This window comes from Cebidichthys violaceus, unplaced genomic scaffold, assembly GCF_023349555.1.
Source record: "Cebidichthys violaceus isolate CVI_PGR_0920_01 unplaced genomic scaffold, fCebVio1.0.p SCAF_10, whole genome shotgun sequence".
Lineage (NCBI taxonomy): Eukaryota > Metazoa > Chordata > Actinopteri > Perciformes > Stichaeidae > Cebidichthys > Cebidichthys violaceus.
This window is the reverse complement of record NW_027176263.1, coordinates 17,312,374-17,330,707: the sequence shown is the minus strand read 5'-3', so window position 1 is coordinate 17,330,707 and position 18,334 is coordinate 17,312,374. Positions and strand designations below refer to the sequence as shown.

The 18,334-nt window shown below is 46.6% G+C and overlaps 1 protein-coding gene across 7 annotated transcripts in view; it reads left to right on the top strand.

Annotated features, from left to right (window-relative positions):
• Window positions 1-18,334, top strand: part of gbf1 (golgi brefeldin A resistant guanine nucleotide exchange factor 1) — a 68,235-nt gene that overhangs the window by 40,303 nt on the left and 9,598 nt on the right. For 5 of the 7 annotated variants that reach the window (XM_068728022.1, XM_068728015.1, XM_068728008.1 and 2 more), the window contains 22 exons: window positions 366-484; window positions 1,657-1,765; window positions 2,357-2,417; window positions 5,946-6,000; window positions 6,918-6,953; window positions 8,179-8,326; window positions 8,583-8,812; window positions 8,997-9,165; window positions 10,242-10,453; window positions 10,705-10,803; window positions 10,941-11,135; window positions 11,419-11,611; window positions 11,744-11,884; window positions 11,982-12,070; window positions 12,177-12,379; window positions 12,490-12,613; window positions 14,443-14,568; window positions 16,368-16,450; window positions 16,575-16,811; window positions 17,288-17,381; window positions 17,994-18,170; window positions 18,322-18,334. The exon at window positions 18,322-18,334 is cut by the window's right edge and continues 52 nt beyond it. In XM_068728022.1, coding sequence (XP_068584123.1) covers window positions 366-484; window positions 1,657-1,765; window positions 2,357-2,417; window positions 5,946-6,000; window positions 6,918-6,953; window positions 8,179-8,326; window positions 8,583-8,812; window positions 8,997-9,165; window positions 10,242-10,453; window positions 10,705-10,803; window positions 10,941-11,135; window positions 11,419-11,611; window positions 11,744-11,884; window positions 11,982-12,070; window positions 12,177-12,379; window positions 12,490-12,613; window positions 14,443-14,568; window positions 16,368-16,450; window positions 16,575-16,811; window positions 17,288-17,381; window positions 17,994-18,170; window positions 18,322-18,334 — 2,913 coding nt within the window. The remainder of the gene's footprint in view (window positions 1-365; window positions 485-1,656; window positions 1,766-2,356; window positions 2,418-5,945; window positions 6,001-6,917; window positions 6,954-8,178; window positions 8,327-8,582; window positions 8,813-8,996; window positions 9,166-10,241; window positions 10,454-10,704; window positions 10,804-10,940; window positions 11,136-11,418; window positions 11,612-11,743; window positions 11,885-11,981; window positions 12,071-12,176; window positions 12,380-12,489; window positions 12,614-14,442; window positions 14,569-16,367; window positions 16,451-16,574; window positions 16,812-17,287; window positions 17,382-17,993; window positions 18,171-18,321) is intronic. The other 2 variants (XM_068728055.1, XM_068728047.1) reach the window with 1 other exon arrangement.

The window sequence follows — 18,334 nt, the reverse complement described above, 5'->3', positions numbered from 1 at the left end:
CATCCAACCTCCGGTCACAAGTATTCACATACAGCAGGAATACACGAATACTACACACTTAGACAACACACTTTGATACACTTACAATCCTCCCACCAACAACAGCAACCAGCAACCTTTCACACGTTCCATGTCAGTGTTTGTATGTTTCTGCTACACCTTTGACTTTATGAATTGAACAAAACATGGAATGAAGATAAATGAATAAAACTCATTTCTCCACGATCATAATCCATCTCCACCCTCAGGCTGCAGCTGCAGTGACACGGCGTCTTTTCAGCGCTCGTCACTATCCGCTCTCCTGATCGAGTTCTCGTGTTCCGAGTCAACCTTCTGACCAAACCTCGTTTGTTGTCTGTTTGCAGACACTAACCATGAAGCAGCAGCAGAAGCCATCGAGAACATGGCCGACGCAGTCACGCACGCTAGGTTTGTGGGAACGGACCCTGCCAGCGATGAAGTGGTCCTCATGAAGATTCTACAGGTAAAACACCTTTACTAGCAGTAACCGGCCGGACGGACCGGACCAATAGGGTTCGTGTTGTCTCCATCCCTGGACGAGTTCATCAGCGCAGTGAGACCTTAGTAAACGTACCGCTGAGGGTTTGAGACTGGAACAGTGAAGCGTGTTGAGCTGCTCATCTAAGCTCATTAATGTATTGTAATCTCTGGACTCTCAAATGAACAAAGCTTTTCTGAGGTCCAGGTCTCAAGAGCTGGACGAGACGGCCACAACATAACGCCTCTATGTTTATCAGCCTTCTGACTATCATGCATATTTTGATATTGATACGCGTTTTGTTCAGAAATATCTGATGTTTTACTATGAGAGCAGCAGGAGCAGTGTGTCATATTTAGCTGCATCTAGTGGTGAGGTTGAGCTTCTATCTGATTGTTATCAGCATACCCCCCCCCGCTCACCACCTCCCTCTCCAGGCCTGTAGAGAACTACGGTGGCCTTGAGGTAACTTAGAAACACAAAAGGCTCACAGAGCCAGCGTTTGGTTTGTCCGTTCTGGGCTTCTGTAGAAACCCGACGGTGCAACACGACGGACCCTCTGTAGATATGAAGGACTCATTCTCACGCATTATACACCAAAGAACACATTGTTATGAATAGTATATTCCATTTCCGCCGATAACTCTCCATAAATCCTACATACGTTCCTGTTATGACATGTCAAAAAACGAATGTTATTACTTGTCTTAATGTACGAGTCAGGATCACCTCTCCGGTGGATTGAAGTGGTGCTTTAGTGTGATTCTTTGTGGACAAACTGAGTTTTCGGGATGACTGTGATGATGCTGACAGCAGACACTTCAAACCAGAGACTCTGACTCATCACAGCTCCACTGCTGCTGTATACAGTCACACAGTGTTTCAACATGAAGCGTGTAAACACTTTCATGTAGAAAAGATTGAACAACATGTCATTCAGTTTGCAGAGGCAAGCACAACACCAGAGTACGTCCCACAGTAAACTGCACATGTTTTAAGCTCCTTTTGATACAAATCTGCATGTTTGCAGAGCATTTGTAGCAGGATTCCACTCGCCAATTGCGGCGTATTATTAGTTTTGATCTCCTCATCATAATTACTCGTTAGATGAAGCTGATTGACTGGATGTAAGGACAGCTGTATTACACGTGTTTCAGGTCCTGAGGACTCTGCTGCTGACACCCGTTGGAGCCCATCTGACCAACGAGTCCGTTTGTGAGATCATGCAGTCCTGCTTCAGGATCTGCTTCGAGATGCGCCTCAGTGGTGAGTCGTCACCCTCCATTTCTGATGTGATAGTCACTTCTATGAAGCGGATGTTGGCTTCTTTTACTTCACTTCCATTCATATCAACTCGTACTACAAAGTATTGAAGCAACAAGTATGGCTAGTGTGCACACAGGAACCACTGTCCACTTCAACTGAACTGCTTCATTTGAAGTGGACACGAGACAAATGGTCTTTCAGCCTTTACCTCTTATACAACGTCTTATTTACTCCGTTTCATTAACCGGCACACTGGCTAGGTTTGGATGCATTAAAATGGTCCAATAATCAGAATCAGAACCATTATTATTAAGGTATGTTGCACATTTGACGGACTGACGATACAAATTACAAATATCTCAAACAGCCTGCATGAGCCCACTTCCAGTTTAACCGCTCTTCCACTGTTGTCACTTCTCTCTCTTCTGCTCTTATAGCTCTAGCTTGTACAGACTAGTTAGTTAGTTAGTTAGTTAGTTAGTTAGTTAGTTAGTTAGTTAGTTAGTGAGTGTAAATGTGTTTGTCTCGGCTGAACCTGCTCCTCTATTTCATTGGGTTTGGTTCTGATTTCTGTCTTTCTTCTGTTTGCAGAGCTCCTCAGGAAGTCAGCTGAACATACACTGGTTGACATGGTGCAGCTACTGTTCTCTAGGTAAATGAATGGGACGGTGGTGGATGGAGTTAGTTAGACGTTTGTTCAGCTAAACCTTAACATGTATATAATACTTGATACTCCTGAAGTGGTGAGGACTCAGTACTCCTCCGTCACATCCTCCTGAACGTCTCAGGGACGCTTGGAGCTAATCTTTTCAGATTTGGCACAAACGTCCACTTCCATCAGAGACCTTCTTTGTGTCAGCAACACTCTCTCTCTCTCTCTCTCTCTCTCTCTCTCTCTCTCTCTCTCTCTCTCTCTCTCTCTCTCTCTCTCTTGCAAATAACATTGTCAAACTCCCCTCATGGCTGTTAGCTGTGTAAATACTTAATGTTAGCAGAAGAAGAATTAAAAACATTATGCAGACACAACCCAATCTGCTCACATCCGTCCACACGACGTTCACGACACTTCCAGACGAGGTGCGGGGATGGAGAGGCGGACCCGCCGTGACCACGCCCACTTAGCAGACAGGAAGTGTTTGCCGTTTCAAACCAGTGGCTGAGCATGAAATGGGACTTCTTTGTGAAAGAGCGTCTTTGCTTGCACTCCAGGTTGAACTGATTGGAGTTTGGTAGTCAAAACAAAACACATTTCAAGAATTCATACGCTAATTATGAGAATTTCACATAAATGCCTAATAACGTAAAATGATGAAGACATTCGGACATGCATGTTGTGAACTGTCACTGGACTGGTTGACAGGAACAAACAACCGCGAGGCGGTAATTGTAGTTTGAAGCAGCACCCAAGATTCAATTCTAGTGACATGTTATATTTAATATTTTTATTATGAAGAACAGGAACATAAAGAGGCGTTTCAACCCTCACATCTTAGTTGTCCGTCCACAGAAGAAGCAGGCCGGACTGCTGCTGCACTCCTTCATCACCTCTGGATTAGAGATTGTTGGTTTTCTGCATACATCCGTCTCTCAGGCCTCATTATTCCCCTTCAAGCTCATGAATTTCATTTTGCACTGTGCACGGGGTCAATGGGCCACTGATTCACTAATGCCATAACATGATTTCTCCTTTGCCATTTAGCATAAGAGCTCCTCTCTCCACACCGCCCCTCCACACAAACCAGCCCGTCCAGATGCATCAGAGTGCCAGTCACATTCAGTCACAGACGAGGGGATGAGCCGATTGAGCCGCACACCACATGATCTGCATATAGATGAAGCCGGTCTCTGCTTCAACAGCAAAGCTCCCAGCCCCATAAATACCGAGACGCAGACCTATACACACACACACACACACACACACACACACACACACACAGGCGCACATACAGAATTAGCTTTGCCAGTGACTCCAGACATCAAGCAATCATGAAAATCAGAAACCAAAGCTAAAAAAAAATCTGAATGTGAAGGAGCAAACCTGCAAAACAAAGAGAGCTTGATTTAAAGTTCTGGTGTTATCCACCTACTCTGTGAAGGCCTGTTTGTCTCCAGCAGGACTATTTGATGCAGGATTTGTCACAAAGTGATGGGTTACCTTCCCTCCGCTGAAGTCCAGCGGTGGATTTTGCCAAGCTTTGTCGCCATTCACCGGCGCTCCCTCCAAAACATGCTTGGCCTGTTTTTATTTACTGGCGCGACTCTTGTATGGAAACCTTGTTCTCATTTCTTCTCACGAGAATTCACTGTGCGAGCGTGGAAACCAAGAAGCGGTCGTAAACGGAGGCATCGCTGCGCGTGAGCAAGAGATGTCAATTTAGTTTATTGCTTCCTTCTGATTCTGCTCACACACACACACACACACACAAACACACACACCCTATCTCATTTTGCTCATGTTCAACCCCCAGCCCCCCACTTGTCCACAGACCCTGGATAATATAGATGTGACAGGGTCTCTCCCACCCCCCCCACACTCCCATCAGAGAGTGATGAGCAGCAGCTCTCTTCAGCTCCTCAGAAGCAGCCTCAGATTGCCTGCTGATAGTATTAGACATGTTAATCTGTTGGACCCACAGATCATCCAATAACTGTGCTCGCAAGACAACACTCTATTAACGCTGAGTTAATGTCAGGAGGGGGGCTGCCCGGTGTGTGTGTGTGTGTGTGTGTGTGTGTGTGTGTGTGTGTGTGTGTGTGTGTGTGTGTGTGTGTGTGTGTGTGTGTGAGTGAGTGAGTGAGTGTGTGAGAGAGAGAGAGACTGGTGGTGACATCTCATTTTCCGGCAAAGCTTTAGTGTCCACAGAAACCTAGTGGTGCGCACACACACACACACACACACACACACACACACACACACACACACACACACACACACACACACACACTCATCAAATGCTGGAAAGGTTTATTTATGGCTCAGGTTTAAGATGTTGAGATTCCCACCGTGATATTGGCCGTTAAGCAGCCTCTCAGCTTAGCACACGTTCTACATTCCTTTTGTATTGTTTCTTCTGTTTGGGGTCATAAAGAAGAAGGAGGAACACGTTAAAGGGGTACTCTGGCAATTCAGGATTGCACTTCCATTGAGTCGGGGGACCATGAAGGCTAATCTTCTCTAATTTAGAGAATAAAAACAATTCAATATCAAAGCAGTAGAGTTAGAGAGGTACTGACTGTTAGAACTGAAATGATTGGTCAGTTAATCAATCAGTCCAGCCTTATGACAGTAAATTTAATCTATTTGGGTTTTTGGACATTTGAAGACATGTTGTACTATTAGGATGGACATTATTCACTATTTGCTTTGCTTTTATGGAACACATGCTTACTTATTAAAATGGCTGATTCATCACAGTGACAGCCCTGCTGACATATAGTTTCTCATAGTTGGACTCTCCCTGCCTGGTAAACCAACACCCATGTCTTCTAAATTCAACGTACAACGTACAGCTGTTGCAAATATGAAGCTCATTCCAACAGCAAAGACACTCAGCAACAAGTGGTTGAACTGTTAAGCAGCCGTGACAGAGTAGAAAACACCACAGAGCTGCTACATAGAGCTGCTACATAGAGCTGCTACACCACAGAGCTGCTACACCACAGAACTGCTACATAGAGCTGCTACACCACAGAGCTGCTACACCACAGAGCTGCTACATAGAGCTGCTACACCACAGAGCTGCTACACCACAGAGCTGCTACATAGAGCTGCTACACCACAGAGCTGCTACACCACAGAGCTGCTACATAGAGCTGCTACATCACAGAGCTGCTACACCACAGAGCTGCTACACCATAGAGCTGCTACACCACAGAGCTGCTACACCACAGAGCTGCTACATAGAGCTACTACACCACAGAGCTGCTACACCACAGAGCTGCTACACCACAGAGCTGCTACACCACAGAGCTGCTACACCATAGAGCTGCTACACCACAGAGCTGCTACACCACAGAGCTGCATCTGACCCATAAAATCAAAAGGAAGAAACGACATAGATGCCCTTAACAGCTGCTCTTTATCAGGACTAACATTTTAAGGACGATACCTGGACAATAGAGTTATGTCAGCAGTTTCTTTTAACTAAATTACCTGGTTCTTTTTCTTTTTTTCTTCCAGACTTCCACAGTTCAAAGAGGAGGCCAAGAGTTTTGTGGGTGCCAACATGAAGAAGGTAAACGCACTGAAACGTTGAATGTTTCTTTGATCTGCTCGCTCTCTGTGTGCTCCTTTCCTAGTTTTTACTGTCTGGGTTTTGCTCGTTGTCATTGTGCCTTTTCTAAGGCTTCTGTCTGTTTGCTGTGAAATCCAGTTATTGATTATATACGTATATTGTAGCATCACTTAACTGAACGTGAACACACCAAGATCAGCCACATGATTGGTGCATACAGTAATCTGTGGTGCTCGGCTTACTTTACAACATCTTGAATAAAATGATCATGATTGATGAAACGGTGTAATTAATGACTCTGGATCAACCTTCACACACATAATTAAGATGATGAAGCTCCCGTCTCTTCTCAATAGCGATGCAGCCCTCTCTAATCACCTTCCTGTCCTTTCACTGCACTTTTAGTTTTTGGTTTGAGTAGCACAGAACGTCTTCCCTAAGCTTCTCAGAGGAACTATGGTGCTCCTGCCCCCCCCATGCAGTGAATGGGGCCATCCTTAGCAGGGCTTTACTTCTACTACTGTTGGTTGATAATGAAAACAAGCTACATGCCGTATAAATACACACTCGGTCAACGTTCCCCTTTTTATCGTTTTGTTTGAATGGCTGTCGTGTTGCTGTTATTCGTGTTAACTTTCTATCGGATGTGACCGTGGAGCTGGAGGCGGTTGCTCCAGCAGTGTTTGCTTGGTGCATGCTCCGCCTGCCCGTCCACTCACGCTGCTCATTAGCTGGCTGCACATTCTCTCGTGGTTGGAGCCCATAGCGGCCGTGTCTGTGGATCCCCCCCCCCCCCCCTCCCTCCCTCCCACCGTGCACAGTGTATGTTCCGGTGTGTGTTGTTTGTGTTTGTCCCACTGCTGACATGTTACCCATCACTAATCACGGGCACCTGCTCGCTCCCCTTCTCTTCTGAGGCTTACAATATCTTGTGGAAAAACAAACGAGTGCAGGTAAGGAAGATGACTTTCAGTATTTAGGCTGGACTCTCCCTGTAACCTTCCCCGTGTCCTTTTCTCTAGAGCGCACTAACCTTAAGGAGCAATGTGCTGTATTTAAGAGATGTTAACAAATCAACTGATGTTGATGAGTGGTTAACATAGCTGACAATGACATGTGCTTGTGAATGCTCACATTACTTTAATATTATGATTTCATATTTAGTTTTCGACTGGATCTTCTGTTTACACCCTCATGCACATGTCTCAGCTGTGTCATGCTACCCATGCAGGATTGAGCATGTCTCAGTAGTTTGTGTTTAAATCAACTTCAGCAGATATAGGAGAGTCTGAAACTGTGAATGGTTTGAATAGATGAACACTCGCACTGAAGCAGAACCTTTGAAACAAACACAGCACATCACAACAAAGCAGAGGGCGTGGCAGTGGCTCCTCTTAGCTTACAGTAATTGTGTGCATGAACATCCAGTGCTGACCTGCTGCTTCATCCACAGCTGGAGCTGGGCTGGTTTTAGGCCATGATCAGATAGGATGCTCCACCCACCACTCATTTCTCAGAGGACCAGGGTTACACTGACTACCAGAGGGGTTCCTATGTGCAGCTACCCTTTAGGTCCCACTTATGTCGTACACAATCATTATGACAGCTGTATGTTTGCTTCAGATATTTAAATTTGTTTAACTATCCGAATGTAACAAATTGCAGATTGTATTTGAAGCGGCCCTGGGTCAGTTCAGGATGTAGCTTCAGTAATGCGTTGAAAATATGCAGCTGCTTATTTGACAATGTCCTTCATTTCAAACGGTACTCCACCTATTTAGCATTGCACTCCTATAACCGGATCAAACTCAGGAAGGACATTTTAAAAAAGGAGAGATTTCTCTTCGTCTTCCTTTTCAAAACCTCCTTGTAGTCTTCAGGCCCAAGTGACTTCACACTTCTGGCTTTTTACAGCTGACTTACTCCCCAACACCTGGAGACACACTTTGATGTACAGTGTTGGAGAATACTGAACACGTAGCTTAAACGTCGTTGGACTGCACGGCGTTTATTGTGATTGCAGCCTTTGAGCTGGCAGTCTGTCACGAGCAATGCTCTCCGCTAGTCTGAGAAGAAACCAGTCATCCTCTCTGATCATGGCCTTGATCTGTAACGATGGTCCAGTCGTTCAGAGAGTTCGTAGAAGCCCTGCTCAGTGATCCGCTCTGTTTCCTCTAGTTGAAGATGCGTGCCGGTGGGATGAGTGAGTCATCCAAATGGAAGAAGCAGAAACGCTCGCCGAGGCCGCCTCGCCACATGGTCCGAAGTCCCTCCGGTCAGATGGACTCCACCCAGTCCAGCACCCTCAGCAACAACAACCTTTTAGGTAAGAGACAGACTGTTGTGATAGTACTCCCATCCTCAGCTTTCAGGACTTATCGAATTCTACAGTTGTCTCTTCTTTTAAAAGTCCTGGTGGGGGTCACACGTAGTCCAGGATGACGTGAACATTGTCTAATGTTGGCCCCATTTCCTGGCAGTGCATAATGAATCTGTGGTGGACCTTTCTGTACATATTGCTGCCGATTTGGTGAAAACGCATCGTGTTACTCCATTGTATGACCGCATCTCTTTCCCGTCAGGTGGCGTCCCGTTCATTGAGCAAGGCTTGTCCACCTCGAGCCTGCCGGCTTCAGACAGCGCCGCTTCGTCCGTTTCCAGCCCTACAACCACAGACAGTGGCCTGGACACCTGTTCCAAAGCCACCTCCAGGGAAGACCTCTCTGACCTGGAGCAGTGTAACTCATCTGCCACCACCCCTTGCACTGCTGCCACACTGCCTGGGCCTGAGCCCGGCTCTCCGGATGCACAGGTGGGGATCAGTTCTTGCGTCACGTTGTAGTTCAGCTGTTCCGTGTCTCCGTATGGTGTCTATTGTTGGTGTGTGTGTGTTCTAGTAGCTCTAATGAGATCCTCTACCATTTCTTTGGAACTGATGTGTGACTTTAACTTGCATGACGACCGACGACTCGTGGTCTGTTTCCATTTGCGTCTAGTCCGAGGACGGGCAGGTTGAACCGGCTCATTCAGCCTCAGTGGAGTCCATCCCTGAGGTTCTGGAGGACAAAGACTCCGTTACAGAGCAATCAGACGGCACCTCTATCCATGACATGGACTATGTCAATCCCAGAGGAGTGCGTTTCACACAGTCCACACAAAGAGACGGTAAGGATGATGAGGGATTTTAAAACTCTCTCTTCTTTTTTAATCTCACGTCTGTTTGTTTTGTATTGCTGCATTCCTCTGTTTCCTTGCATGAAAAGATGGCACTGTTGAGTTTACAAGAATCAGTGCACACAAGTTGACTTTGAGAGCTTTCTGTCTTGAGACATGAAGACTACATCCACACTAATACGTTTCCGTTTAAAACAAAAACGATCCATGTTCACACTGCTGGTGACTGAAGTCCCTGTTGCACTGGAGAGCATTTATGCTTTTGTTTGTTTACAGTTTCTGTGTGGACTTCACAATAGTTGTGCAGAACAAAACGAGCATTAATAAGGATAGGAAAGTCCTCCGTTTTGTGTCCATCGTCCTCCTCTAAGCCGCTAACCGTGACTTCAGACGTCCGCTCTGTAGGGCTGATAATGCCGCTCGCTGATCGCTCCATTAACAGCTGCTTCCTCCGCATGTCGGCAGTAGTAGAGTTATGAAATGCAGAATATCACTGCACAACAGCTGCTAGTAAAGACAACAAGAACAGCGACACCTGTAATCAGTTCTCCATGTTGAATTAACCTGGTAGTCGATCGATAATCTAGGCTGTTGTTGTTTGTTTTCTTCTGGCGATGTGACGAATCAGGGAAGGACACGTCATGACCGTGAAACGTAAGGAATGTAAAATGAGCGAGTGTAAATGGTAAATGGACTGTATGGCGCTTTTCCTTCTTCTTCTTTCCGAACACTCAAAGCACTTTCACACTACTTGTCACTTGCTCAAGGACACATCGACTAGCGGAGCTGGGGATCGAACCTTCGATTCAATGATTCAAGGACGACCCTGCTCTCCACTTAGCCCCGGTCGCTTCATGTCTACATCATTGTGTCCAAAGGTCCACGTTTCTGCCGTCCACTCAATCTCAGAGTCTTCAAACCAAACGGGCGTCGGTAGCGTTTCTAAGCCTCTCTGTTTTGTGGACGCTAGATATAAACATAGCAGAATGCGTTTTCAAATGGAAACGTAGTAGTGTGGATGTAGCCTCTGTCCTTTCCTAACCTCTGTCCTCTTGTCTCTCCTAAAGGAGCGTCCATAATCCCTTATGGCCTGCCGTGTCTAAGAGAGCTCTTCCGCTTCCTGATCTCGCTGACCAACCCCCACGACCGCCACAACACTGACGCCATGATGCACATGGGCCTGCAGCTGCTGACCGTAGCGCTGGAGTCGGCGCGCATCACTAACTACCAGTCATTACTCGGACTGGTCAAGGATGAGCTCTGCAGGCATCTCTTCCAGGTGAAGGACGATGTAGAAACCAATGATCGCAGTGTCTGAATGTACCTGAAGATATGTTCTCTGCATTAGTAATTCATCGCCTCCACTTCCTATTTCAACCATGATATGATGGGGTGTGTTGGCTACTTACAAGCTAAATGATTTGGACCTGGTTACATACCAGGAGGACCCCCCCCTCCTCCTCACCTCTTGTTTGTTGAATCCATTCAGACAATCGTTTTCTTGAATGTGTCTTTTCTGATGTGTTTCAGTTGCTGAATGTGGACCGTATGAACCTGTACGCTTCCTCCGTACGAGTTTGCTTCTTGCTTTTTGAAAGCATGAGAGTGCATCTTAAGTTTCAGCTTGAGGTAAATATGCAACCAGTTTGTTGATCGTCTTGCTTTTTTATCCATCAAATGATCTTTTCGTTCTGCCAACCACATAAATGGTAATAGTGATCCTGAAGCGCTAATAATCTTCATCACGGTTTGTGCCGACCTGGCAGATGTACCTGAAGAAACTGATGGACATCGTCACGTCAGAGAACATCAAGATGCCCTATGAGATGAAGGAGATGGCTCTGGAGGCTCTGGTCCAGCTGTGGAGGATTCCCAGCTTCGTCACTGAGCTGTACATCAACTACGACTGTGACTTCTACTTCTCCAATCTGTTTGAGGACCTCACCAAGCTGCTGTCCAAAGTAACATCCGTATAAGAGCACTTTTAGCACCTGACCATTTCACGAATACTTTGTTGTGCAGAAGAATGTACTTCTTGGATAGGCTGAACTTCAATCCAAGTGCTTCCTTTCTATTTTCATGAATCTTTCACTACGTTTTGTAGTACAAGAACTAAAGCAAAATGTGTCGGTGTCCACTTTATCTTTCCGTCATTTTAAAAGTTAGTGTTCTTTGCAAAAGACACTAAATTGCATTTTATGTGTCGTTAAAAAAAGGTCTTAAAAAGTCACTTTTTGCCATCAGAATGCATTCCCAGTGTCGGGGCAGCTCTACACCACCCACCTCCTGTCACTGGAGGCTCTGCTCACGGTGATCGACAGCACCGAAGCCCACTGCCAGGCCAAGGTGCTCAACAGCACTGCTCAACAGGACCAGTCAGAAACACTGCTGGAAGAGGGAGAAGCTTCCACCGTCAACGGAACCGACGCTACAGCTGGTATACACATCACACTGTACTATTTACTACTAATACTAATGAGTAGTACTACACCGTTGAGGTCAGAATACTAAAGTAACAACTCAAATGTCAGATAGTGTTGCCCTTTATAGCTCTTGTTTTTGTCTACAGATGTTAATAGACTGGGCAGCACCAATGATCTGAGTCTTCCACCAGCTGAGAATGCACCAGTGTGTCCACCAACCAGTGGACACCTGATGGCAGAGAAGATGAGACAGGGTAGACAGGATCAAGACAAGGACACCGACTCTGGTGAGACTTTGATCTTATGGACAGCTTTACTTTAAAATCTTCCTAAGCGTTGAGATGGAAGCTGATTCAAATGTTTCAATATGTTTTTTCCATTCAGCTGAGAAGAGAGCCCTGAAGAAGCCTCAACGCTTCTCGTCATGTTTACCCAATTCCCAGGAGTTGGTGGACATTAGAAAAAAGAAAAAGGTGAGCGATATATCGATTGATTTAGATTTGTCGTAACGTTACGCAACCACAACCAGTTATAAACTCTGTTACTACACCTTCTGCCTCCTTTTTACCGTGTTTCCAGCTGCTGATCACCGGCACTGAGCAGTTTAACCAGAAGCCCAAGAAGGGAATCCAGTTCCTGCAGGACAACGGTCTGCTCAGCAGCCCTTTAGACAACAACCAGGTGGCCCAGTGGCTCAGAGAAAACCCCCGACTGGACAAAAAGATGATCGGCGAGTACGTCAGCGATCGCAAGAACATGGAGCTCCTGGACAGCTTCGTCAAGTATGGAGACGTTCCGGGGATTATTGCCCATTTGTTTATCATTCAAGTGTGATTCTACAGTCTGGTTTGAAGGGCGTAGAGGTTTTGATAATGTCGATCTATTTTGGCAGCACGTTCGCTTTCCAGGGGCTTCGTATCGACGAGGCCCTGCGGCTCTACCTGGAGGCCTTCAGACTCCCTGGGGAGGCTCCTGTCATCCAGAGACTCCTGGAAACGTTCACAGACAACTGGCATGTAAGGCACATCTGCTCAACTTCATGTTAGTCTTTATTACAATCTATCCGCACATTCAGATTACTGGAGAACAACATTGATAGCCCAACTGTCCAGAGCGGTGGTCCTGAGCTGAGTTTAACTACAAAGGTGAACTCACAAAACGAAACCTGAAAGAGGCGCAGTCCACTTCCCACACAACATCTATAATCTATAAAAAGAAAGAAACTCTGACCAATGTGTACGAACATCTTAGAGACGCAGGTGACGTGGTGAGATGAAATGAAATCACTCCTCTCACACACACACACATCACTTCATGTGTACTTTGCATTTATAACTCCTCTTTATCATAAACAGTCAAACTGACAACAGCTATCTAATGCGAGTAGAGTCAGTCTTCCCTCTCCAGTCACCTCACTCTGCATGTCTTCATCACCTGCACACAAGGATTGTGGAAAACAAAGCCAGTAGCAACTCTCTCACAATCGCTCCATGTCCGTATTATCAGTCCTACTCATAATGCCGGTAGGAAACATGAATAAATACATGGTGTTCACCTGTCAGACCTGACGTCCGGCCTGGTGGATCCACTGACTGTAACTTTGGAAGCAGTCGGTCTGATCGCTGTAAACAAGGGGCTCAAAACACAAAGGCAAGCTCACCAAGCTGTCACACAGCGGTGTGTGCACTGCTAGTGCCGTTAGCTGTTAGCGGTTAGCGGTTAGCCAAATACAGCGTCCAAAAATAACAATAAAAGTGAGCCATACATAACCGCTCCCCAGGCTTATGCCTGGTGGAGATGATAATGGATTGGATTACGGTAGACCTGACTTCTATACACAACTTGAGCTTTACGGACTAAAAGGTTACAACACACTTACAAAAGCTGAATCGGACTAATCTTGACTGACGGCAGCATAATGAGGACCTGATGGGTGATCTACAGGACCCAGTCAGGATGAGACTAGAGGAACTGATTTGCGCTGATTTAGGATTGGCCTGTGCTGACTTGTGACGTGTGACACACAGAGATGTGGACTCACAGGACTTGACATTTACTCCAGTGGCTTCACTTGGATCTTGAGATTCAGATCAACTTCATGGTCTTTTCACAGCTATGGCTTAAGCTAATATTAGCTAGGATATAGCATTTAGTGGTTAACTTTTGCAAACTTGAAATCAATGGGCCCTCAATACATTTGCATTCAGTATTCTGTTGCCTGAATGTGAACAACAACAACAACCCGTGTGTGTGTGTGTGTGTGTCATCGATGGGTGGCCAGCTTTAGAGGTAGCCTCACTTTCGCCGCCGTTTCTAATCACATGATCACATGTTCAGGACTCCAAATGGACTTCTCTTTCATCAGTTAACTCCAGCGGTGGTGAAAATATGAAACAAAGACTGACACATGATTGACCCTGTGGTTTATAGTGGGAGGATGACATAAGTGTTAACACACACACACACACACACACACACACACACACACACACACACATGTATACACAACGATGGGCCATCTCCACAAGGGGGGACATTTGACTTCTGAAAATAGCAGAAGGAGTCATGTGACCTGGAAACTATTTGTAGTAATGTCCTTTTCTTAGGCCGACCACATGCACACCAATAGTGGCCTTGAGAGAGTTGATGAGTCATTTGAGGCGGCGACTCTGTCAAAGACTTTTCCACTCTAGGGGTTCACTGTGGTCGAGGTGAGAGTCTGTCTAGGAACAGAGTGGTCTGTCCCGAAGTAATAGACAGCGAAACATGTAGCCCACTGTTCATCCTGTGTGTGTGTGTGTGTGTGTGTGTGTGTGTGTGTGTGTGTGTGTGTGTGTGTTTGTAGAAAGTCAACGGCTCTCCCTTCATGACCAACGACGCAGGCTTTGCCTTGGCCTACGCTGTCATAATGCTGAACACTGACCAGCATAACCACAATGTCCGCAAGCAGAACATCCCCATGACTATAGAGGTGAGTGATCTCTCTCTCACACACACACACACACACACACACACACACACACACACACACACACACAGGTTTCTGTGGAACACCTACCTACTGTGACTTTGCTTTTGGAAAGATCTTTGACCAGACCGAATGAAATTCCGTTCTCCTCCGTTGTATGTTGTTGCTTCTTCCAAAACCTCGGTACAAAAAGCATCTTCCATGTGAAGAACAGAGATACGAGCCCAGACTGGAGGTGTAGATAAAGCTCATATCTCATATTCATGGACTACTTTACTGTCTTTTGTACAAGTCGTGAAAAGAGAAAGTCAAGTATCACATGCTTTAAAAAGAAACAAAGGTTTAATACCCTGTAAACCCTTCCTCAAACAGACCTCCTGTTTCTAAAGCGTTTACAAGTGAATTGGTCTTCTCTGTATGATCCCTAGACTTGAATAGTGTTTTCATCAGTGAACTGTTTGTCGTGTAATCACTACAGCACGCAGAAACTAACTTTAGATGGCAAACAACTGTACCTTTGTCCATAACAAATGTTAGTGTGCAGATTGTGTTGTATTCATATTTGTATTCGTCTGCTCAGAACAGCTGTAGGCAGTGGTGTCCTGTCTGAGAGGAGGACTCATCCTAAACAGGCGGGGGAGGGGGGGGGGGGGGGGGGGGGGGGTCTCTGTTTTCTCTGTCTTTGATTGACAGTGGCTGAAGACTAAACAGAGCCTCTGGGCAGCCTGTGAACGGTTTGTGGGTGGGCCACTCTCACTGACCAACAATAGCGAGCACTCGCTCTCTGTTTAAGCACACGCACTTTGTAGAAATGCTCTTTCTGGAGTCGAGTCGTACCTCATCTCGCAGCTGGTGTTGCGTGGTGTTTAGATGATCCCTGCACATTCCTGAAAGGTCAGTTGTGGTTTGATGAAGAAGGCTCATTGACCTCCGGGGCTCAGACGACAGGCAGAGGCTTCCACACAATAGTTTGGTGAGGCCCAATAAAAGTGGCGCCAAGCACTGTAGTTACTTAGCAGCTTGCAATGCGTAGTATTCACCCGAGCATGTGTCGGGTTATTTTTGAAATGGGGGGAAAACTATGCCCAGCGTCACCGTGTAAATCAGATCCTGTTCCCGAGGATCTGACAATGAGACGGCATGTGTTCAGCGAGGAGCAGGTAAGGTCAGTCTCTAGACTTCGTTCGGTCCATAAAATACAGCGCGCTGCTGGGGTTCTGCAGCCCGTTTGTACCAGCAGCTGCTCCGAGCGAGAGACGGTGCGAGTCCCTGATACTGCATGAGCACGACGGACAGAAATAGATGACGGAGCTCTGGTCCTCGGAGGCCTCCTGCAGGCTGTGGCTCTCTCTGCCGCTGTTTGTTTCTCTGCGATCCCTGCAGAGAAGCTCCCGTTTCCTCTCCTCTTACCTGCCAGTGGGACGAACCCGGACTCGTCGAGGCATAAAACCGAGCCTCGAGGTCGTCACTCATCACAGTGGTGGTTCTGTTTATTTACAGGAGGCTCTCGGCTCTAATCCCTGTTTTCCTAATGCTGCGGCTAAAGCGTATTAAGTGACACCCAGCGAGCGTGTTTCCACACAAAGCCCTTTAATTGTTGGTTGCTGGATGCTCAGTTAACGAAGCACTGAATGCCAGAGGCTTGGGTGTCTGAGCTAAGCTCCCGCGTTGAGATGCATTGACTGACGTGTTGATGGTGGAGGAATGACCATTTGTCTCCTGGAATCACGTGAGGTGTCTGATGTAATTTTGTGCCAGAGAAATAAAACTGATTATTCTTTATTCTTTTTTTCGTTATGCAGCAATTCAAGAAAAATCTGAAAGGAGTAAATGGAAATAAAGACTTTGACCAGGACATGTTGGAGGATCTTTACAATGCTATCAAGTAAGCTGCCGTCACACACCTGTGTGTATGTAAATACGGCCGTGCTCTAGAACCCAAAGACGGTCATTCTTCTTATTGGAGGATCTAGAAATGTTGTCAATTTTGTTAAATGTATGACCTGCAGGAACGAGGAGATTGTGATGCCAGATGAGCAGTCGGGGTTAGTGAAGGACAACTATGTGTGGAGTGTGCTGCTCCACCGCGGCGCCACACCCGAAGGCGTTTTCCTCCACCTGCCACCCGGCAGCTACGACCACGACTTGTTCACCATGACCTGGGGTCCCACCATCGCCGCCCTCTCCTACGTCTTTGACAAGAGCCTGGACGACACCATCATCCAGAAGGCCATCACCGGCTTCAGGTACACGAGTTGAACAACGGTCGGACGCTGAGGTGGCGGAGCGGGGAGAGTTTGAACAAGCGCTTCAAAGCCCGAGGCCGCTGAGGGTCACGTAGAGCGCTTTGATCCCGGCTCCGCATGTCCAAGTGTCCTCGGGCGACAGGTAAATGAGAGGCAAATTCCAAAGCACTCTGTCTAAGGTAGGAAGAGCTATACAGGTGCAGTGCGTTCCCTGTGTACTGCTTCATGTACAGCCATACAAACAGCCTCCATGTCTTCTACGTCGCCTGACCAACCAAACTCTTTCTGAGCCGGATCAGACGTTTGCCTCTGCTGGAAGCATCGTCTCACATTTCCTCAAGTATCTACAGAAGTCTAGTCGTTGTTGAAACATGAATCATTTCACATCCATGAAGGATGGGTCAGATAGTTCAAAGTGAAATGTCAAGCGACATGTTGTGCTGTGTTTTAGTTTCTGTGTCTTTCTGTCGTTGCAGGAAGTGCGCCATGATAGCGGCTCACTATGGCTTCAGTGACGTTTTTGACAATTTGATCATCTCCCTCTGCAAGTTCACCACTCTGAGCAGCGAGGTGAGGAAGCGGTCCACCTGGACCACGACGGCGTGTTGTGCTGTGGTTTCACCGATACATCATGTGGACATCGAGACATTTATCACACGGGAACATAGTGCAGTGAAATGTTATTTTAAGAACTCCAGAGATAACAATCATGCAGTGCTTTTATCATAATGTGAGCTAAGCATGGCGACCTCCTGACATGTTGTCTTTAGTTTGATTTGGTGAAATGTTATCGATCAACACAGACGAGACAGAAAAAGTGATATATAAGGTATATAGTTAATTGTTGTTTCGTCACACAGGTTGCAAATACACACACACACACACACACACACACACACACACACACACACACACACACACACGCACACACACACACATATAAACACACGTGTGGCTCGGTAATGGCAGTAAAGACTTCATGTGTAGACGTGATAATGTGCCGGCTCCTCCTGGGACAATAAAGACGACCCGTTCATCTAACACCTACCGTGAATGACTGAACGTAATGACAAACAAAATCCTCTGCTGTAACTAAAGCGTTATTAGTTAATACACATAAAGACGCCGTCTGTGTCAGAATGCCTGTTGACTAGGTGTCGGTGTGTCCTCTCCCCTGTGCAGTCGGTGGAGAACCTCCCTACGGTGTTTGGCAGCAATAATAAAGCGCAGACGGCCGCCAAGACGGTGTTTGACCTCGCCCATCGGCACGGCAACATCCTGAGGGAGGGCTGGAAGAACATCATGGACTCCATGCTGCAGCTGTTCAGAGCCGAGCTGCTGCCCAAAGCCATGGTGGAGGTCAGGACTACGAAACTCGAACCGCTCTTTTCCCACTCGGTGCTTTGTGATAACGCTGCAGATATGCTGAGGCCTGCAGACAGAGGGTGCATCCAGCACGCTCTGCTGCCATCTGCTGCTCGCTACTCAAACTCTGTGCTTGTTGCCTCAGGTGGAGGATTTTG